The sequence below is a fragment of the Xylocopa sonorina genome, chromosome 4, assembly GCF_050948175.1.
Source record: "Xylocopa sonorina isolate GNS202 chromosome 4, iyXylSono1_principal, whole genome shotgun sequence".
In the NCBI taxonomy this organism is placed as follows: domain Eukaryota; kingdom Metazoa; phylum Arthropoda; class Insecta; order Hymenoptera; family Apidae; genus Xylocopa; species Xylocopa sonorina.
This window is the reverse complement of record NC_135196.1, coordinates 14,191,391-14,213,239: the sequence shown is the minus strand read 5'-3', so window position 1 is coordinate 14,213,239 and position 21,849 is coordinate 14,191,391. Positions and strand designations below refer to the sequence as shown.

At 28.2% G+C, this 21,849-nt stretch overlaps 5 protein-coding genes across 6 annotated transcripts; 3 read left to right on the top strand and 2 right to left on the bottom strand.

Moving 5' to 3' along the window:
• Nucleotides 1-32: 32 nt before the first annotated feature.
• Nucleotides 33-4,714, bottom strand: LOC143422739 (putative ATP-dependent RNA helicase TDRD12). Its single transcript, XM_076893626.1, has 17 exons — nucleotides 4,342-4,714; nucleotides 3,929-4,197; nucleotides 3,640-3,839; nucleotides 3,424-3,556; nucleotides 3,205-3,355; nucleotides 2,975-3,139; nucleotides 2,706-2,858; nucleotides 2,459-2,611; nucleotides 2,148-2,382; nucleotides 1,935-2,078; nucleotides 1,633-1,814; nucleotides 1,439-1,564; nucleotides 1,210-1,358; nucleotides 974-1,144; nucleotides 717-885; nucleotides 328-507; nucleotides 33-253 (listed from the first exon to the last, which is right to left on the bottom strand). Exons 1-17 carry the CDS (start codon nucleotides 4,513-4,515, stop codon nucleotides 41-43), a joined length of 2,967 nt encoding a protein of 988 aa, XP_076749741.1. The 5' UTR covers nucleotides 4,516-4,714; the 3' UTR covers nucleotides 33-40.
• Nucleotides 4,715-5,198: 484 nt separating this feature from the next.
• LOC143422702 (uncharacterized) lies at nucleotides 5,199-8,871 on the top strand. Of its 2 annotated transcripts, XM_076893524.1 has the most exons (8): nucleotides 5,199-5,235; nucleotides 5,474-5,489; nucleotides 5,582-5,743; nucleotides 5,864-6,093; nucleotides 6,266-7,421; nucleotides 7,540-7,644; nucleotides 7,723-7,757; nucleotides 7,829-8,871. In XM_076893524.1, the coding sequence occupies exons 1-8, from the start codon at nucleotides 5,214-5,216 to the stop codon at nucleotides 8,659-8,661; spliced, it is 2,559 nt and encodes an 852-aa protein (XP_076749639.1). In that variant the 5' UTR covers nucleotides 5,199-5,213; the 3' UTR covers nucleotides 8,662-8,871. The 2 variants fall into 2 exon arrangements, with proteins under 2 accessions (XP_076749639.1, XP_076749638.1); XM_076893523.1 differs by lacking the exon at nucleotides 5,199-5,235 and having other exon boundaries at nucleotides 5,385-5,489.
• Nucleotides 8,872-9,869: 998 nt separating this feature from the next.
• Nucleotides 9,870-13,666, top strand: L(2)41ab (lethal (2) 41Ab). The gene is made up of 8 exons (XM_076893625.1): nucleotides 9,870-9,989; nucleotides 10,187-10,809; nucleotides 10,871-11,114; nucleotides 11,205-11,615; nucleotides 11,949-12,470; nucleotides 12,550-12,837; nucleotides 12,917-13,075; nucleotides 13,170-13,666. The coding sequence occupies exons 1-8, from the start codon at nucleotides 9,870-9,872 to the stop codon at nucleotides 13,395-13,397; spliced, it is 2,595 nt and encodes an 864-aa protein (XP_076749740.1). The 3' UTR covers nucleotides 13,398-13,666.
• A 494-nt stretch (nucleotides 13,667-14,160) lies between these two features.
• On the top strand, nucleotides 14,161-15,614 carry LOC143422716 (facilitated trehalose transporter Tret1). The gene has a single exon (XM_076893592.1). It carries the CDS (start codon nucleotides 14,187-14,189, stop codon nucleotides 15,603-15,605), a length of 1,419 nt encoding a protein of 472 aa, XP_076749707.1. The 5' UTR covers nucleotides 14,161-14,186; the 3' UTR covers nucleotides 15,606-15,614.
• Nucleotides 15,615-17,460: 1,846 nt separating this feature from the next.
• LOC143422704 (SCY1-like protein 2) lies at nucleotides 17,461-20,764 on the bottom strand. The gene is made up of 3 exons (XM_076893541.1): nucleotides 18,929-20,764; nucleotides 18,251-18,635; nucleotides 17,461-18,157 (listed from the first exon to the last, which is right to left on the bottom strand). Exons 1-3 carry the CDS (start codon nucleotides 20,616-20,618, stop codon nucleotides 17,746-17,748), a joined length of 2,487 nt encoding a protein of 828 aa, XP_076749656.1. The 5' UTR covers nucleotides 20,619-20,764; the 3' UTR covers nucleotides 17,461-17,745.
• Between the last annotated feature and the right edge of the window lie 1,085 nt (nucleotides 20,765-21,849).

Below are 21,849 nucleotides of genomic sequence, written 5' to 3'. Positions count from 1 at the left end.
TGTGTAATACATATCGCGAATTTAAACTTATAAGCTGCACTCATACATTTAAATTGCATCCATTAGTCTTAAAAAAGTCAGCATTTTTGCAAAGCTGATACAATTGACTTAAATGTTTGTCATTTTCTATCCCGTGATTTTCTATTAATAGCTTTGTCCGTAAAGACGAACCGATCAAATCTTCATATCCAATTAATTTTGTCCCAATTTCTAAAGTATCTACCCATATTGTATTTCTAAGATGCAAATGTACCTATTTATTCAAACTTATGTATTATACTCGTAAAAATTATAGAAACATATAACAAATGCATGAATATACTATACCATTCCAATTACGTAAGAACTGTCACTGATATTTTCTTTAAACCACTGATACACCATATCATTTGCACAGTTATTCCAAACATATTCATCATCATGAGGAGCTATACCAACTAAAAATACTTCCACTACTTCCGGAGGATATTTTATAAATTCTTCTGGCATATATAGTAATCTGTATGCCTACATAGAAAAATGATATCAGTACAATATATTGATAAATGTACAAATAGATACATTATACATTATACATCGGATACTTTCCAAGAACAGTTCTTTTTATACAAGTAACCATAAAAATGATAAATTTGAAGTTGTATCATTCTTGTGGCAAATGTATGGTGTAAGTAATAATATAACATGCATTGTTATATTATTATTTAAATACGTACATTTACTTTGTACAAAATGACTCCATTATCAATACATTTTACATCTACCCACTTTGGACTTTCTGTCTCATTTTCTCTCTCAATATATAAAATTTGCACTCTCTTAAAAGTATCTACTGATTCTTCTAAACCACATATACATCCCAGCTCGATTAACTCGCATTTCCTTCTGTAACATTAAATATGAATATAAATGAAGCATTATACGATATCGTTATTTCACGTTTAAAAAAAGAAATTTTGATTAATATACTAACTTGTTTTCTGCACAAGAATAGTACTCTTGAATTTTTATAGCAATTTGCAAGTTTTCTATATTAGAAAATTCTATTTTTTCTAGTGTATCTGACTTAATATACGATATAATTCTTGCAGAAAAATGTGTTGCATTATGTATACTCACTATTCTAAATTTTACTCTATCCTTTCTAAAAAAAAATATCAAAATGTGTTGGTTACAATTTTTTAACAAATTTATAAATTTCTAACTTACATTCGAATATCCGTTAGTGGAGCATCAATCATTGAAATTATCCTATGCCTAAATATGCAAGAAGTTTCCTTATCACAAAATCCCCAAGACTTGATTTTATCACAAATAGGATAATTTTCTTTTTTACTTTCTAAGGCAGCTGCAATAAGCTTAATAAATTTTTAAAATAAGTTTTACAATAAATTAGTTCGTATATGTATTCTTTTTTTTTAATTGATTGAATAAATACCTTAACATTTTCTAATATGTTTTGAGGAATTTGAATGTTCATGCGTTGCAGTATTTTTATTATATGTAAAAATTGTATATCGCTATCCTCATCTACTAATATAGTTACTTTGCAATTGCAGTTTTCCTTAAAAAATTAAATTATGTAATTGTTTTTTGTTAAACTATATAAATGTTTTCACTACAAAAGCATACCATTTGTAAACTATCTAGAAGTGTCGAAAACCGAAAATTAAATTGAGTCCTAGAGCGCAAGCAAATTGAATAATGTATTAACCAATTTACATTTGTAATACTCATATCTGACAAAACAATGTCTGTACATATTAAAATAGGATGGGAACCATTTATACAAACATCCCAAGCATGTTTGATACCTATCGAAATGTAAAATATTAAATACAATTTGGTAATACATAGTGCAAGGGTTGCTGTCTATTTAATAACACAATGTAAACATTAATACACGGATAATTGCAGGTATAGTTTGTGTATACCTTGTAAATGAAGGAAGTTCATACTTTCATGAGCTAAACGAGTTTCCTTATGTTCTTTTAAGAAACTATATAATTTTTCAGCCTCTACACTATTTCTACAAATTATTACAGTCCTCGATTTGAGATATTCACTACCTAGTAAGTCTGTTATAAAATAATTTTAAATTATATAATTACATTGGAAATGAAAATCTTTAAATAACATAACTTTACCTAAAAGTTTTTCGTTTTTCTTTGTTGAATTCATTACATATATCTTTGGACGCACATTTTTAAAAATTATAGCTTCTATAAATGATGCTATGCAGATGTATGGATTATCCATTAGGATGGAAGCAATTTTTTTTAGATGCGCTGTCCAGTGTGTCGCAATTACTGTAATTTGTAACATCTTACTTTTTAATTCTCTGTTATAAATAACATTGTGTTTCTTAAATAGCTTGCTTATCTAAAAAAAAGAAGTATTTATTAGCATATTTTTGTGAGGATAAAAACAAAATATGATGTAAATGAAAGAAATATACTGAATCAAAATATTTATCCAGAATAATATCACAATCATCTAAAACTAAATGTTGGAGATTTTTTAAATTTAATAATTTTTTATTTCTGTCCATAAAGAGTGTTAAGAATCTTGGTGTAGAGACTAGTATTTGGCATCCATTAAACATTTCAGCCTAAAAATAAGGTTTACATTTTATATTCTTAACTCAATTTTAAAAAATATATTTATATATTTATTTTACTATCTTATTTAAAAAATTTACTTACTACCAATGACCGTTCTGATTTACCATTTATTGCAGCAACAGATTTTATTGTTTCGTAGCTTTGTAAGAATTCAGTACACAAGGAATTAACTTCTAATACTTTAGATGAAGAAGAGCATAGTATTAAAGCAGATGGATTCGTTCCTTGGGGAAGCTATTTAAAAGTACATATAAGTAAAAATTACATTACAATTTTAATGAATATTATAATTATGTTGAAATAAAGACATATATTGTATATAAATAAAATTATTCTAAATAAACTATTACATTAGAAATTGTAGCTAATAGTCCACAAATAGCAAATCCATATCCACTAGTTTTGCCTGACTTTGCTGCTGCAATTGCCACTACGTCCAATCCTCTTTTCATAGCTGGCCAAATATATGATTGTATTTTCCTTGGTTTGGATGATTGTATCAGTGTTTTCCAAGCCTTAGAAATGTAAAATAAATTATTTTTGCTATTTTAATAAATTTCTGATATATGAATGCAAGTACCTGATGTATTTCTACAGGAAATTTTGCATCCAGAATGGAAGTGAAACTATTATACTGCTCCACACCATAAATTAATACACTTTCATTAATTCTGTTAAACTCATGATGCAAATACTTTTTTCCTGCTTTGAGTGGTGTTTTTTTTATGCAACTATTAAATACAAAGTTGAATAAAAGTATAATAAAAATAATATTAATTAGTTACATTTCCTGACAAACCTTTCCTTCTGTTCTTTATATTTATCATTGCCACTAAGCATATTCGAAATACTTAAATAAAATATAGTTTCATCAATCACTTCTTTGTTGGACTTTTCATCACTCATAGGATTTTTCATAAACTGTAATACTTCTGTATAAAAACAAATTGGAAGATTATTCTGATTATTTTTTATACAGTCATGATATTAGTGTACGTTTAAGTATTCACTATACCTCCTTCTAAGTAAATAGCATAATTATAGAGAATCAAAGCTTCACTCAAACATATTATATTATCTTTGATATTGAGATAAAATTCACCATATTGTTTTCCATGTTGATCAGACACTAAATGATCAAAATAAATTATATCAGATGCCCTTATTAATTCTCTTGTGAATTCAATTGCTGATGCACTCCATTCCTTTGAAATTCTGTACATATGAACAAAAGAATCTTATTTAATTGTCAAATATATAGAATTTCAAAATGTATTGATCATTACATTTTACTTTAAACATACATCAGATTCTCATTGCACATTGACGAATTATATTCTACATTCACAGGTAGAACATTATATAAACCAACTGTAAAAGTTAAATGATCTTCTAAAATTGTATCCACTGGACAAAGATTAAAATCCTCTCTTTGTGCTACAATAGAAATACCATAATCTGGTAAAAAAATATTGTATGCATCTTTTAAATTTATAATCCCAGTGATATATCCTCTGCACAACCAACCAGGAACATCAATTGTCGCGTCCAATTTATTTTGTACTACAACTGTCTAAAAAATTCATTATTTCAAACAGAATTTCTACCTGATAACTAGGTAAATAAAATGAAATATTGCACTTGCATGTAATTTGTAGATGTAAATTTATGTAATAGAAAATGAATTATAACTAATGATTTGCAAATTGTAACTTACATCTCCTATTTTTGGTTCCACATCCTCGGTAACATTGAATATTTCTTTTTTGACTAATAATTTTTTATTGATACGATCTAATTTTTCATCATAATGGTTCATTTCATAAATTCTTATAATATATGGTGTCAACACATTTGTTATTTTAATTATACTTGCTGTATCAGGTAACATATTAGCTGGAATTAAATTATTATTTAAGATAGCAAAGAACTCTTAAAATTTAATAAGAATATGACAGAAACACAGCATAATTAACTAAATATATAGATATAAATATTCTAATGTAAGTAGCTTTTAGTTGGAATTCGTTTAAATGTAGCTTCTTATATTTACATCAGTATTGCCAAAAGCTTTTCCTTGGACCTTTTACCTGCATGCAGGCATGGCATTCTGCTCCACCAAAAATTGACCAATGAGAACTCTATCATGTATTGTTTTTCGTCCGGTATAAAAATTGAAGAAACAATAATTATGAAATTAAAACGAAGTGTTATGCGAACAATCGATCGTACACAAGTACTTTTTAATGTTGCAAATCACACAAAAACAAAAATGCAAACAGAACGTTTATAACAGTATACATCAAATTTTTCTTAACAATTTTAATTAATCTTTTTCCTAATCACAATTTTTTATGAGGAATTATAATATTCCATTCTTGTTTTTAACAATTAGTACGTGTTTAATCGTACATAATTTGATACATATTTTATATATTATATAGATATATGGAATATATTCTTCATAAATATAGAAGAATAAAAAAAATTGTTATTGTGTATGTTTTGTTACCACATAGTAAAGTTCCGCATAACAGATTTAAATCAAATTTAAACAGTCAGTCTTCATTATATCTGAGAAGTAAATACATGTTTCTAGAAAATGAGATAGGTAAGATATAGTTCAATATTTAAATCTAATTTTCAAAATTATAATTATTAAAAGTGATTAAATAAATGAAGATTTTGTTTCCATATTTAGCAAATTTACAAGTGTATGTTAATTCAAAAAAATAATTCAAATATATTAACAATATAAACAAAATAAATTATATGCAGACATTAAATCATGTCGACTCTAAAAGCAAAAGGGTGTTTATTTTTGGCTTCTTCTCTTTGCGATGGCTTAGAGGACAATAATATAAAGTAAGAGCTGATTTTATGTAAAAACAAGTAATTACCAATGTACAAATGTATTATTGATATTAATGTGGAATTGTTAAATGTTATTTTGATAGACAAGTGACTACGTTACTTTTAAACAAAGATGCAAATCCAAATACATTGATACCCACTTATGGAGTAACTCCATTCCACTTAGTAATAGGTAATGATTCTGAAGCATTTGCCGAAGAAGTCACTAAATTATTTTTACGCCACGGAGGAAATCCAAATGTGAAGTAAGTAATTAAAGTTTGTAATATTTATCGAGAGAAATGTGAAATGTTGGGAATAATATATTTTTCAAATGAAGATACATAGAAATGAAACATCAATTGCAATTTTTCTTAATTTTTTAGATCAGCAGAGGGACTAACTCCAGTTCACGTAGCAGCAGCATGGGGTAGAGTTAGAGTGTTAGAATTACTCTTAGCAAATGGCGGTGATCCATTTTGCTTGGATGATGAAGGACGTAGTCCATTTCATTATGCATTTGATGGGAAATATTATAAAGCGATTGTTGAGCTTGGAAAATATTGTGACAATAATGCAAAAGAAGAAAAAGCAACAAACTACAAGGTGACTTTTAGTAAGTAAAAATATATTGCTCTTTGAAATATACCACCTGAGATTACTGTAATATGCTTCTTATATATGTATAAAGTTTTAAAGAAACTTAAATTCTATTATTTTAAATAGTGAAAAGATTATTACAATCAGTAAAATAAGTATTAAAGCATTAATCATATGGTTTTTTGTAGATAAACTCTTAATAAACAATGGAAATATAATAGCAGAATATACTGCGCCACAAATTTCTGAGTTACAACCTACTCAAGAAAATATGTTAAATGATAATATAATGAAGGAACATGAAGGTGAAGAATTTGCTGACATTGAACATCTGCATTCCTTTAACTTGAGTGACAACAGTATAAATAATGACAATCAGTTTGACACAAATGTAGCTGAACTTCAAATTCGTGAAGAGATGTTTAAGGAGAAATTTTTAGTAAATGAAATAATTAATAAACTTTCGAATTCTTTAAAATCTAATTCCAAAGAACAGGAGAGTAATGAAGACTATGAACTATCTGAAAGAATCCAATATGATAAAAGTACTTCATCTGCAATAAGTAGTGATAACAGCATACTATACAATATGAAAGATAAATTTGCTTTAAAAATGAAAACAAAGAAACAGTCTGTTACCCCTAAATATAAACGGCAAATTTTCAAACAAAATAATGTTAAAATTCCATTAATACCAATGTATAATACAAATGACATCATCGTAAGTAAATCACCAAATTTTTTAATGAATAATTCGATAGAAAATGAACAAAGATATTCATCTCCAAAAATTCTAAATAAAGAAATGAAATTTCAAACTTTTACACCTTGTATAACGAGAAACCAATCATTTCGATCAGAAGAATTTAATTTTGGGAAAGAAATGGCGAGGTCTACTCCAAGGAGGAGGAAACGATTTTACAGACAGTATTCATCCCTTAAAAAACTTAGAAAAAACATTGACTTAGCATCTTCAGAAAACACAAGTCCTGATTCAACAAATTCTTTGTCACCGGATCAAAATTGTGCAAATAAATTAAATCATAAATTTAAAAAAAACTTGGCAATAAGATTGAGTGACACTAAATATGACGATGATGATATACCAATAAATATTAATAGAAATGAACCATGTACTGATGCATGCACATTAAAGGAGGACATAATAAAACTTAGTAATAACTTTAACAATTTCAATATAGGAAAAACGAATTTTATTAAAAATAATGAAGATTATTTAAAGGAATACGACTTACAAAACAAATTTGCAGATGAAGAAGTAGAGTTAAAAATTAATAGTACTGCAAATAGTATTAAAGGAAGTTTAAATACTCTTCTTACAAGGTAGGTATTAAATGGACAAGTATAGAATTTTCCACCTCATCTTTCCTAACTTTGTTTGACAATAATTTTATTATAAACATGTTAACTATTTTTTTATTTACTATATATTTTTTAACAGTTTTAAATCAGAATCATTCATCAGTGTGCAAGAGGAATATAAATATGAAGATCCAGATGAAGGTGTAGGTTTTTTAGAACGTAGAATTTATACGCTGCCATCACAGTAAGATATTGAATGTAATTACGTTCTTATTAATAGTGATTGCAATAAAGTATAACTTTCATTTTTATTTATTTTTAGCAAAACTGCTGATTGTACTTCATCTGACAAAATGTGTAAGATATATTCAAATTACTTCATCTACTAATATCTAATTTCTTAAATTATAATTGATCAATTTATTTAGGGCCAAATTCATTAAATATATCAGTGAATACGTGTCCAACAGATGAAATATTACGGAAAAGACTAATTAATCTAGGTGACAATCCTGGACCAATAACTAGTACAACAAGACAGCTGTATTTAAAACGTCTTATTAATTTAGAGAAAGAATCACATAATTTATCATCGCTTGGGATCAATAATTTTAAAATACCGTTTGAGACGACACGTGATGAATTGCAGACAAAACCGTTCTTAATGTATGGAGATTGGATAAACGATTTAGGAAGATACAGAATTATTGAAAAAAATATTTTTAAAGAATTTTCCTTAGTAAGTCCTTCTAGGAAATGGAGAGAAGGATTAAGTAAAATTTGTTTTAATTATTTGCTGTTAGATCCAAGTATAACTAAAGAGTTACCATTACATGCAGACAAATTGCCGAAATCTACAGTGTGGAATAGATTTATTTCTGCTATATTTTATGTGGGTAAAGGTACACGAAATAGACCATATGCCCATCTTAAAGAAGCTTTTCATGAGTGGATTTCAAATCGACATTCTGAGAATGCAAAGATTAACAAAATTCTAGATATTTGGAATAAAGGATATGGAGTCATTAGTCTACATATTTTTCATAATAGTATTCCAGTGGAAGCTTATACACGTGAAGCTGCTATGATTGATGCTTTAGGAGTACAAAAATTAAAAAATTGTAAAAATGGAGATTATTATGGACAAGCAGCAACCTGGAATACGGAAGAAAAACGTAACTTTGGGAGATATTTGTTATATCAAGCAATGCAAATCTTTTTATATGAAGGACAAAGGGAAATATTTCCTGATAATGTATAGAATTCAAATTTCATTTTATCTAAAGAACCAAAGCTTTTGTGTATATGTATATATATATATATGTATATATCTGTTTATAAAAGTGACTTATATATATGCATGTATATTAATTTTTGACAGTATTAATAACATTTAAATAAGTGCAATGTACGAAATAAACTAAATAATAAAATAAAGAACAAAATGTAATAATAAATTAAAATGTATATGCACCAATTTTTATTGCGTGACTTTAGTGTTACTTTATTATAATATAATGTATATTTAAAGGTACAATTTATAATTACAAATATGGTCTCTCGTCTTCGACCTTCCTAATTCTATTGCGCCACTTTTTGGGATACCACCTATGTTTTGTAGTATAAGTCATTTTGGAAAGCTCTTCGACAACCACTTTTGGTTTTTTATGCTTGAAAACTTCAGCAATTTCCTTCTCGCCAATACATAAAATAGAATTAGATGAGACCTCTTTCTCTACTATAGGTAACGAATGTTCATATGGAAATTTGCGCTCTGGATGCCAACAAATAATCATATCTTTATTCATCGGTATAACAAGTTCTGATGGTAATTTAACAGAACTTAAATATCGTTTACAGGATACGTTTAAAGTGCGCGCAACATTTAATACAGTATTCATCTATTCGAAAATAAAAGAACTTGGTTATTATATATTTATATTAATTGTTTATAAGTAAAAATGTAATAATTGAATCTGAACAACACGTTCAGATCAATATTTTGAAGGCATAACCTCCAAGTACTATAAAAGTTCTATTATTTATCTATGAAATACTTGTATATCATACTTCGATTGTATTTTAAGTAGCTGTAGATTGTAAATAAACAATGAATCTCCTTAGAAGCAAAATTGCAAGAGATACTTTCATAGCATGTACAATATTCTCTGTTTAATTATCTTTTTCAACAGTACAAAACAAAGCCATATAACTTTTTTGAGGAACGTAACACAACGCGTTAGAGCAGATCATACGTGTGTAAGATTGGAAGAAATTGTCTCTCAAAACTTAGAAACAAAATGATGACCATCATACTTAGTACTTTTTAATTCGTGCTTGTTGGTATGGTTACCGCATCACTTTGAATATAAATAAATCGTTAAAGAACAGTTGAAAGACAAAAGACTGAGCAAAGACTTTATAATTGGTAAAAATTTTTCAACTAAATACAATAAATTGTATTTAATCATGGCATCGACATTGCATGTACTGGATCCAGATGATAAACTGATGAAAAAGTTTCAAAAAACACTGCATGATCATTTATTGCATGTAAATGATAGACTTACAGAAGAAATACTCGATCTTGTAAGTAACTGGTTTCAATAAGTTACTTTCATTCTTTAAGTACACAAAATACTATATTTGTTCTGAACTTTTAATACCTTTTTATTAGGCCAAACTTTCTTAATGATGGAAGCAGTAAATGAATTTTCTAGTTTAGTTTGTTCATATTACATTTCAAATTGCAGCTTTAAGAACTTAACTCAATTTTGTTACTTTAGGAAGCAACGGTCAAACAAACAGAAAAAAATCTAGAATCAGATGCCGTGTATCTCTATGAGACACAACAAGAAGTCGAGCGCCAACATACAATACTACAACAATATGTAGAAGCATTGTCAAACATTATACAATTAAGAGATAAAAGCAGTAACAATGTAGAAAGTGTTAAAGAAAGTCTGAAACAAAGTTATTCAAAATTAAGAGAGGAAAAAGATAAAAAGGAAAGACTGTCTAAAAGATTGCAAAATTTATTGGAATTCCACTGCTGTTTATCTAAATGGGAGAAAGAATTAAACGATCATTTAATAATATCCAAACAAATGTCATTACAAGATTCTAATAGAAACAAGATATTGATTAATAAAAAGCAAGAAAGAGATTTTATCTTGTATCGATTAAAAGAAGAAATATGGAAAATTGAGTCAGAGATAGCCTATTTGGATGAGCAATTACAAATTAAAGATGAAGAAAATGAGAATACGAATAGAATGGTAATTGATGCGAATACAGATTTGGAAACTTTGCATATAGAACATAAAGATTTACATGGAGTATGGAACTCTGTGGTAAATAATATTGGTAAAAGAAATAATGTGTATGATCAGTTACAATTTGAGCAAACGTAAGTATTGAAAAAATGTATATAATTTTATTTTATATTTAGTTAAATATTTATTTTGTAGAGAAGCACATAAATTATATGATGAATTATTATTAGAAATACAAAAATTAAAGAAAGACACAGAAAAAGAAATGGAAATGAATGAACATCTAACATCTTTATGTTTTCGTACAGAGAACAATATTAAAATTACGGCAAAATCAATATCAATGTGCAATGAAAAAATTACGAATAGCGAAATAGAATTATTAAATCTTACAAAAATTACTGAGCAAACACAACACGATTATAATATTATTTTCACTGTATGTTAAACATACTGTACTTTATAATTGCTTTATCTAATGATAGATAAAGTGTTAATTGGTGCTATTACAAAGTGATATATATTTCAGAGATATCAGAACTGTTTACACGAAGAAGATCAAATTACTAGAAAGCTTGAAAATGTTTTTGAACAGAAAAATAATTTAGAGGGTGCTGTATTCAAAAAGTTGGAAGAGAAACTGTTATGCAACAAAACAGCACAATATGTGAACGAATTATTAGTAAATACAAAAAATACTGTACTGGAATATGAAATCTCAATTGCACGTATGGAGAATACATATGGAAGCAATCTTTTACAATTGGAAAAATTAAAAAATCTAATTGCAAACCAAGAAACTGAGTTAGAGGAACTGTCTCAGAAGAATTCTAAAAAAGAAAAACAAATAGATGCATTGCAAAAGGACATAAAGAAACATGAAATCATGATACAAAAAGCACAAACAAAACTTCTAGAAATAAATAAATATATTGATCAGGTTTTGTTTTTTCTTTTAATTAGAAGAGTCAAATGTAAACCTTAGGATTTAGGAGAACTTGTCACAGAACTCTTGCTGTTGTAGAAATTCTCAGAAAATTTGGTGACTTCATTATTCAATATGGAAAAAACAGAATTGCTAGAGTAATATTATATTGCTTGTCAGTATTTTACTTCCATTTGTAACAAAATTTCTAATATATAGGAAAATGAAAAGGTGTTATGAAAGTTTCATGCACTTTATAGGTTTTCATTTGACGTATTTAGTATTTTCCATAATGAAATTTAATAAGAGAATTACAAATATATAACATCTGTAATAAAATAATTTTAGATATTACCAGATATCGGTGGAGAGGAGTTAAGCCCTCAGGATTTGAAAATTATCAGTTTAGAAAGAAATATCAAAAAATTTGAACATAGTATTAAAAAAACACAGCAATTTTGGATGCGTCAACAAGGTTTTGTCGTTTCATTAAGTCAACAAAGAGAATCACAATTACGGGAATTAAATCTGCTTGAAAAAGAAACTATGATAATGGGACAAAAGAATTTAAAGTTGGAATATGCGTTAGAAACGCTTGCGAAAGAAGAGACGAATACGAATAAAATTATGAATCTCCTTGATCAAAAATTATCACGTATTAATGCAAATTTGGTAACGCAAAAAGATTTAAAAAAGGGCTTGGAGGATCAAAATTGCATAATAAAAAATGAATGTCTCTTGACCTTTGAACAATTGGAGTTAGAACTTATAAAATTACAAAGTGATTTTAAAAATCTATCAAATGAGAAAATGATGCTAAAACAAGAATTGAAATCTGCCCAACAAGAAAGTTTATCATGGGAAAAAAAGGTAACTAATACTCGTAATTCATAAATATCTTTATATATTTCAGAAAAATCATCATAATATTTATATACATATAATTAAGATACAACTAATGCAAGATACAATCAAGAACGTAAAAGAGGAACAAACTGCTGGAGGTATAGCATTGATGAAAAGTGAAATTCACAAGATGGAAATGAGATTGTCTTATTTAAAAAAGATTCAGGAAAAATTAATTCGCGATATGGATCTTTGTATTGCAAGAAGAGATATTATAGTTGACAAGATGTTTAGTAAGCTTAAAAGAAATCCAAAAGTAAAGCACAATGAAAAAACTGTAATGTATAAACGTTTGTCTGACCAAAGAACAAAGATCAAGCAACTTCTGAAGGTAAGTACTAATTAATGGTTAATGATGTGTAGTTTATGAGTCAATAATTAACTAACTTGTCTTATCGTTTACAAAATAGATTAAAAAAGAAACTATTAATATGGTAGAGAAATTAAAAGATCAGATAAAAAACATTCAGAACAAAACAATCAAGGGCCAAGAGATTTTACAGAACTTAAGGGAATGTATTCATAATGTAGAAGATGAAATTAAACAATTGGAACAGATGAAATATCATGTAAGTTACTTAGTTGTGTCGTAGCGATTAAGCAGCGCTATATCATATCACTGATAAAATTTATCAACATTTAATTCTACTTCTCTATTTTTAGAACCTGCACAATTTGATTTTTAAGCAGAGGAAAGTGAAACAATTGTATGATATTAAGAATGGTGTATATAAAATGATTTATAAAGGTGAAAATGTAATAGAAGAAAATTTACAAAGGGAATACAGTTATAGAGAAAAATTAAAGCATGCATTGAAAACAATCGATCATGATTTCCCCATGCTAAGAACTGGTATAAATAGAATATTATTATCCCTACAAATTGTTTAAAAAACCAGTGAGTATATAAGATAAGATAGTGTGATTATTATATTATCTTTGAACAAATATATTACACAATGGTTCAAAGTTCTAGTGACTTATAAAGAAATGTTTTATCAAATTATATCTTATATATCTCGTAGCAACTCTATCCAGATAATATGTATAATTCAAGCATAAAATTACATATTTAAATAAATTCAAGAAATAAAGAATTAAAAGAAAATGAAGAAATTAAAGATATATGATTACACTTTAATAAAACACGGAAGACATAAATGGTAAGAAATTTTTATTTGCTAGAAGATCCAATGCAATCTATAGCCACGTCATTTAAACCTAAATTAATCTCTTTTCGTTTGTATTATTGATATGAAACATTGTGTAGGTAATATGATTATCGTTACGCGACTAAAGGTGTTGCATTTCGTAAAGTACGCTCGAGCCTAAAGCACGTTATAGTTTTTGTAGCTGATAGTATCTAAATGTGTTAATCAGTTTTCTAAATTTTGCATATCTAATGTGGTACGTGTGTGTAATAAGTTACTGTAGTAATATGTATGTAAGGAAGCTATAAAACTAATAAGTTAGTAGAACAGTTTGATGATAAAGTGTGTTTTACAAACAATGAAATGAAGTAACGATATTCGTATTACTTTTTTGAATACTTAACAAATATTTTCGACTAAAACATAATGAAGAGAGTACAAATTAATTTTAATTTAATTAAAGAATTCTAATTTCTGGTTAAAATCAGTATAAATACTTTTAGGTACTATCAAGTGTAACTTTAAGGAGATGAATTTAGAACCTGTTGGAATTTCGCAGCAGACCTTGGTCTCCAATGCTGAAGATGTACCAGCCAAAAGATTGCTTCAATATGTTGCTGCTATAGCAGCAACTCTTGGATCCTTATCAGGTGGATTGACGCTAGGATGGACATCTTCTGCTGGCGAGAACGGAATAGAACTAAAAAATTTATATCATATAGAAATTTCTGCAGTTGAATTTTCATGGATCAGCTCATTAGCTGCAGTGGGTTGTGCAATAATATGTATACTTATTGGGATTCTCGCTGATATAATAGGAAGAAAATATTCAATGCTCTTAATGGCAGTGCCTTTTACTATAGGCTGGTTGCTTATTATTTTGGCCAAATCTGTGACTATGTTTTATATTGGTAGATTTATGACTGGTCTCGGTACCGGAGCTTTTTCCGTACTAGGACCAATCTATATAGCAGAGATAGCCGAAAACCAGATACGCGGTGCTCTTGGATCTTATATACAAATACTTACTACTATAGGCATCTTTATATCATATGTCTTTGGAAACATTGTTGATATGCGTATTCTATCAATTATATCTGGTATTATACCCCTCATCTTTGTTGCGGTATTTGTATTCATGCCAGAAACACCAATTTATTACTTAAAAAAAGGCGACGAAGAATCTGCTAGAAAAAGTTTGACTAGATTACGCGGCGCTCATTACAATATAGAAAATGAATTACAAAGTCACAAAAATGCATTGGAAGAAAATAGTAAAACTGCGGTCTCCTTTTGGGCTGCAATTAAATCTAAAGCAGTTTTAAAAAGTCTTGTGATTGGTTTCGGGCTCATGATTTTTCAACAACTAAGTGGCGTTAATGTCGTTATATTTTATACTAATAGTATTTTTGAACAAGTTGGCAGTACTCTAGAATCTGGCCACTCGACTATGATAGTAGGCGCAATGCAAGTAATAGCTGCTTCTGCGAGCGGATTAATTGTAGATCGTGCAGGTAGAAGAATTTTACTATTGCTATCCGCGATATTTATGTGTTTAACAACTTGTATTCTTGGAGTTTACTTTTATCTCTCAAGAATTAAAACAGATGTTAGTTCAATCGGGTGGCTACCGTTGGTCGCTATATGCATTTTTATTATAATGTTTAATATGGGTTTTGGGCCGATACCATGGACGATGATGGGTGAAATTTTTTCGCCAGAAGTGAAGGGTGTAGCAGCAAGTAGTGCTAGCCTTTTAAATTGGATATTGGTATTCATTGTAACTAAATTTTTTAGCGATTTGTCAATAGCAATTGGTATTGATGTCACATTTTGGTTATTTGCTGTAATTTGTTTAATTGGAGCTTTCTTTGTATATATATTAGTTCCAGAGACAAAAGGAAAATCTTTAGAGGCAATTCAAAGAGAATTAAGTAGCGGTTTGTAGCTATTATTTCTCAAGAAGCTATTTCATTTTGTAAGACTGATTATAGCGAATTAGATTCAGATATGATTCGTACAAGGGTATAAAAACATATCGCAGAATATAATATTTTAAATGTTAATAGATAAGCTAAATTACGTATTCACAAAATTTTCAATATGTAAATATTAAATTACTTCCTATCATTATACAAAAAATGTAATGTTTTATGTTATCTACATTGCTTTTGACGCTTATCGAAGTAAATTCAAATGTAAAAATACTTTGTTTAAAATTTTTTAATTTTTATTGGGAAATAGCTTATGTTAGTCACACTGTAATAGCTTTGAGTAATAAATGTCAACTTGAACATTCAAGGAAAGGTGAACTATATTTAAGATTTATTTATATCTGTATATGACAATAAAGTACAAATAATTTAAACTACTGTTGGGAAATAATCGAGATATTATAGGTAAGTGTTCAATTGAATAATAATTCAATTCCTATTCAGGCATTCAAATTCGATGAAACGAACTTATAGCTAGCAATTTCGGAAATTAACTGTTGAACGTTACATAAAAAAAAAATTGTATGCATAGCATGATTAAACAAGTTTAAGTATCTTGTCCTTGAAATATTCAAGTGCAGGCACGTGTTTGCTTCATTGAATTGTTTCAAAAGTACAACTTCCATTTTACTTCTATTAAAACATTATTTTAATAGATTAATGGTATTCTTTTGTTGATAGTGAGATTAAATGCAGAGTAAATAGAGTTATTGTGACATTAACTAATTTTGAATACAATTGTAAATTACTGTTTAAGTAAAAAATTTCATCATGAAGTTGATATAAAGTCAATCTGACCTAACATTAGTTTCATTATAGGCATTCTATTAAATGCGTAGAAACTGTGCGTTTCTATAAAAAGTATTGGTGATGAATATTTGGAGAATAGGTGATTTAAATCTATAATTTAAATTGAATCAAACGTTACTGTATATCTCTATTCCCGCGTATTTAATTTACAAAATTTAAATTTATTGCTTATGGCGCCATCTCTGTAAAAAGTGCTCAACTGCTTGCATATTGTTATTGACAGCCGGAACTGCATCCTTCAGCGCGCAATCCGAGTAGAATTCGATACCGCCACAAGAGTAAAATTACAAGAAAGTAACTATAACATTTATTTTAACAATGTTAAATTTAGAACATAATTTGAAATAAAAGCAATATTTCAAAGTAAACTTAAAGTAGATTATCAGACAAAATTATCTCCATACAGTACTATCACACATGTTCCATTTTATATTCAACATGTTCTATGTTATATTATATACATTTTAATGAATATGGTATAGTATTTTTAAGGAAATTGTTATATTTTCTAATATGATATGTTTCAAGTACATATGCATACAGACCTTCCACAGTAGTTATACATTACAAGCACGCACACATACATAAATTCATGTTGCAAGTTTCATTTTTTTATCTATACAAAACAACCAACTGTTATTCTAATCAATTTATACATTTTTGTCATACTTAGTGTATACAACAAACGTAATTTTTTAAGCAATTTGTAGTATGTTCCATTTCACTTTACATATTTACTAAAACACATTAAGAAATATTTATTTTAATACATGATACATAATTTTTTATAAATGTATCATGCATTTTATTAATAAATATATATAATTTTTAAAGTTTTGCAGTCATTATTATCTTGTTTCTAAAATTATATATATTATTTTATTCAATTTTTTAAAACATCAACGTACATACACACAGATAACAAAAATTCATTAAATACAATAGACTAAACTATATGCTATACGGAATTGCACTTTTTAAGTAATATTTTTTCTTTCCATTTCCAATATACCTATCTAATTTGTAAAGTAATTAAAATGTTCTAGATACGTAATATTTGAAAATTTTAGGAATAAGATAATAATTAGTACACTTTAGTACAAGTTATCTTTACTTTATCATTCATAATCATTCAACTAGATAAATGTTATAACAAAAATGGAATAATCAAAAAGCAATGCAGCAGTGTTATTATAATGTAACAACGTGACTATTTTTAATACAACTAATTCTTCTTGCAATGATTAGTAAGAAACATTATACTATATCGTATTAATAAAATTATTAGCTAAGTAGATCCATTACATCGCAAGAAGGCAATTTATTTACCGTTTGATTAGAATTAGAATTCAAATTTGAATTAAGTTCTAACTGATTAAGTGCAACATTTCCTTGATACATAAAATAATTACTGTTATTGCTAGTAACAACTGAATTAGGAACACAGTTATTTAATTTTTGACCTAATTGTATATTCATCCCTTGTGGATTATGATATTGATACTGATTCGAATTCGGAGATTTCCAAGTATAGGTAGGTTTCGAATTTGACACTGAAAGGTTTAACTGATCTAAATTTGATTTCATTAAAGTATCGGTTAAATCTTTTGTTAGAGGCTTTGTAGGTTGAACAACTGTTGGTATTAATGGTGTTTGAGATTGCAATCTTTGGTACAACTGTTGTTGTTCAGTTAATCTATAAATAAATAAGTTTTTATTTACAAAATTATCAAAATATATTGATAATACTCATACAAATAAAAGATAAGATGCAATAATTACTACTTACCGAAATTTATCTTCCATTGTCAATTCATTTTCAATATGCAGAGACTTTGTGAAACTTGTACTTGTATTTGAGGCAGAAACTATAGGAATTGCACTTACATTATCACTAGCTGTATTCATTTTTGTATAAACGTTAGAAGTTTGTGAAAGTTCCTCATCTAACTGTCGAGTCTCTCTACGCATGGCATCTATTTGTCTTAAAGCTTCCTTATGCTCTGATGTTACACGGTTTATCATTTCAATTACAAGAGTTGAGAGAATTTCATATTGTGGCAGACTAAAATTTTGCTCAATACAGAGTGGCAACAAGAATGGTAAAATTTTTGTTGCTAATATTTCTTTACTTGTTCCTAATTTGCTATGATTTAATAACATTCGGTAAATACCTGATAATAAAATAAAACAATTATTCATAACTTACTAACTTTAACTAATCTATTTTCTATATTTTATTATTATATTAGCTGAATTCAAAAATTTCGTAGGTTTCTATATTATGTACTATCATAACTTTATGTTAGTAAATTAATTATAGTAGGCAGAAGTTTATAGTAACATCAGATCTATTAATTTGGTTTATCTGTGGAATTTGTTTGTTTCTACACAGCTATTTTCAATGCATAAAACCAACAGAAGTTTTGAATTCATTTAGTGTTAATACTGTAATGTGATATAATACCAATGATAGCCATAAGAATTGCAGGTTCACTGGAATGTGGAATTTCTTGTAGAAAAGGTAACACTTGATCAAAAACAAGCCATCTATCAAAATTAGGTAACATTTTTGCAAGACATAACAAACAGTTTACTCTAACTCCAAGACTTTTGTTGTTATTTGCTTTCCCATGTAAACAAATCTTTTTCATTCTGGGCAAAATTGCATTTTTAATCACCGGTCCTTCAATCATTGTTATAATATTAGGTAAAGCTGATAAACACAGTTCTTGTAACTGTTCCCATTCAGATTCCAATGCACGTAACAACATTGGCACTATGTCTGTTTTTATCACTTCCGTGGTACATAATTTTAGTAGTAAATCAGCATGTTGCATTAAAACAAGACTAATCTGTGGTGGATCGTCTAATGTCAAAACAGGTTTGATATTTGGTAAAATATATTCTTGAAATTCTTCCACAGAGCTTGTTTCCATTGCATAGATTATGCTTGGCAAAACGAATGGGATCATTGGAGGATTAAATAATTCCTTGTACAAAGCTGGAAGGACCCTATGCAATATAACTCTATGTGGCAATTGCTTTAAAAGTTGTGGCAGTCCCTTATAAAATTGTGATTTTTGTAAATTATCCCACTGGAAAATTTTATCTAAATAATTTAAAGTTTTAACACCTATATCCATAAAATATTCAATTTTTACAAACTGATGAGCGTCAGGTCTTAATTCAGGATTATGATTTAACATTAATTTAATTGTATGTCGTAGATTCTCTGAAGTTGGAAGATGTCTATCTGTAATAGCTGAACTTTTGAAATTTTCTAAAAATTGTTTACATTTCAATAAATTATTGTTACATTCATTAAGGGGCACATTCTTTGGAGAATGTAAAATATATGCTACCATTCCCAAAGAGAATATATCACTGGCTGCACTAACACTGCTTGCTAGAATACATTCTGGTGCTTGATAATCCAAATTTGGTTGTGCCATGAATGGAGCTGACATATCGTATTCTACATATGACCACTGAGGCTGTTTACCTTCTGCACTTTGATTTAAAGCACAGAAATCAAATCCAAAAATTTTCCATGCTCCATGGCTGTTCACAACAATTGATTCCGGGCATAAATTTCTGTGCAATAATTTAACGTCTCCGTGTAAAAATGTCAAACCTTCGCCAAGCTGTAAAAGTCCATATTTAATTTCAACATCGTGCAACTTGTAATCCTTTAATGTTATTGGTAATGGCTGTGGTAAATTATTATGATTTCCCAAAATATTAGCTAAACTAGCTAGCACAGGTTCAGTTGCAAATGCCAAACTATCTCTTGATTCTTCCAAAGGATGTTGAACTGTTAAAATTTGTGGATGACGCAATTTCGTTAATTGCGCTACACCTTTTTTCAATGTTTCAATAATCAATTCTTTGTCATTTCTTGAAAACTTATCCAACATCCGTTTCTCGAATACAAAAATTGCTGCTTCTTGTTTAGTAGACTTTTTGTACCCATTATAAATTTTCCACAGTAATGATGGTCCAGCGCTTGCTATATGAGCAGTTACTTCAAATTCTCTGGTTACAGGGTTTCCCGGAAGAACATTTGACAATTGCGATAAACCATAAGCTGTGTTCTGAACAGTGTTAGAAATTGTATTGCTAACAGTATTTCGTAACTTTGCAAGTACATCCATGTTATTCTATAATATATCTTAAATATTTATTATTTGCGATACGATAAATGATTCTTCTATCAATTTTTTTTAACAGTTACACGTTTGATATTTCATTTTTTAACGAACTTAAATTTCAGCAAATATATTTGCTTTTCTACTTGAATCAAAAACTGCCAGACTTTCCTTCTCGTTTCACATTTGATCTTTTTGTTTTTTGTCTCGTACAAGTTTATTATGTTTTAAAACTTGAGCATATTATATTGTGCACCAACCTTGCGTTATACAAAAAACAAGTACTTCGAACATTCGATGCTACTATACGACAATCCTATTATAATATTGAATAACTTTTAACTTGGTAAATAAAATGCTACACAATAATTTTTGACAGAATGAGTCAACCTTACATATCATATTTTTGTTGGTTATATTTGATTAGTTTTTGTCCAACGATCTACCAACCTAAAAGTTGTTTAGCAATTGTTATTCAATATACTTGTCCATTTTTATCGGTCGAGAGATAACGTGCTACCAATAAATTCGTTCGCATATTATTAGTGTCACAGAATTTCCAGATACAAATAGGAATTCCACTTTCTTGCCTTTCTTGATTGGTAACAATGATACGAATAAGATCACGTCTGACAAGAAGTACACACAGGTTGTTCTATCTAGAAGCTTTCTTTTTGTCGGTCACCTTTGTGTATGTGGTACTACTCCAGGCGCCAAAATCTAAGAGGTCGACCGTGCTTGTAAAAATTTATTTGACATTCCTGCATGTTACAATTCCCGTTCTATAAAAATAAAGCTATTGAAACGCCTAACATTACGTACAATAAAAATATGGAAATTTGGTATGCACATTTTAACTTGATTATATTATAAAAATGTTATAACGTATTCTAAAGAAAAAGATATTCAAAGCTGTTATTATGATTAATCTTACAGGAGAATATTGATGCACATGTAAATATCGATGATTCCTTATTCAAATATTAATTGAATATATTACTGAGAAAAAACGAGAAAGTTGTCATGTGTAAGAGCAGACTTTCGGCCGACGTAATCTCTCCATTGATTAAAGTCGATGTTCTGTTAGAATCCCCTACCCAAAGTACGACCTTCGTAGTGGGGTGGATAGACGAGAGAGAATAAGGGTGAAAATACTGGCCGTCGACCCCGATGGTTTAGTTGCCTTATGAATCGCGTATGAATCGCTCATCCTTACACTTTTTAACGAATATTATTC

What these genes read in the sequence shown, in the direction of transcription:
- LOC143422702 (XM_076893523.1), top strand. Translation starts at nt 5,413, where the DNA reads ATGTCGACTCTAAAAGCAAAAGGGTGTTTATTTTTGGCTTCTTCTCTT. An exon ending in TTAGAGGACAATAATATAAA is followed by an intron (nt 5,490 to 5,581) that starts GTAAGAGCTGAT and finishes TTATTTTGATAG; the next exon opens with ACAAGTGACTACGTTACTTT. An exon ending in GGAGGAAATCCAAATGTGAA is followed by an intron (nt 5,744 to 5,863) that starts GTAAGTAATTAA and finishes TTAATTTTTTAG; the next exon opens with ATCAGCAGAGGGACTAACTC.
- LOC143422716 (XM_076893592.1), top strand. Translation starts at nt 14,187, where the DNA reads ATGAATTTAGAACCTGTTGGAATTTCGCAGCAGACCTTGGTCTCCAAT.
- LOC143422739 (XM_076893626.1), bottom strand. Translation starts at nt 4,515, where the DNA reads ATGTTACCTGATACAGCAAGTATAATTAAAATAACAAATGTGTTGACA. An exon ending in TTCCTGTAGAAATACATCAG is followed by an intron (nt 3,140 to 3,204) that starts GTACTTGCATTC and finishes TACATTTCTAAG; the next exon opens with GCTTGGAAAACACTGATACA. An exon ending in TATTCTTGTGCAGAAAACAA is followed by an intron (nt 886 to 973) that starts GTTAGTATATTA and finishes TTAATGTTACAG; the next exon opens with AAGGAAATGCGAGTTAATCG.
- LOC143422704 (XM_076893541.1), bottom strand. Translation starts at nt 20,618, where the DNA reads ATGGATGTACTTGCAAAGTTACGAAATACTGTTAGCAATACAATTTCT. An exon ending in AATTCTTATGGCTATCATTG is followed by an intron (nt 18,636 to 18,928) that starts GTATTATATCAC and finishes TTTTATTATCAG; the next exon opens with GTATTTACCGAATGTTATTA. An exon ending in ACAATGGAAGATAAATTTCG is followed by an intron (nt 18,158 to 18,250) that starts GTAAGTAGTAAT and finishes ATTTATTTATAG; the next exon opens with ATTAACTGAACAACAACAGT.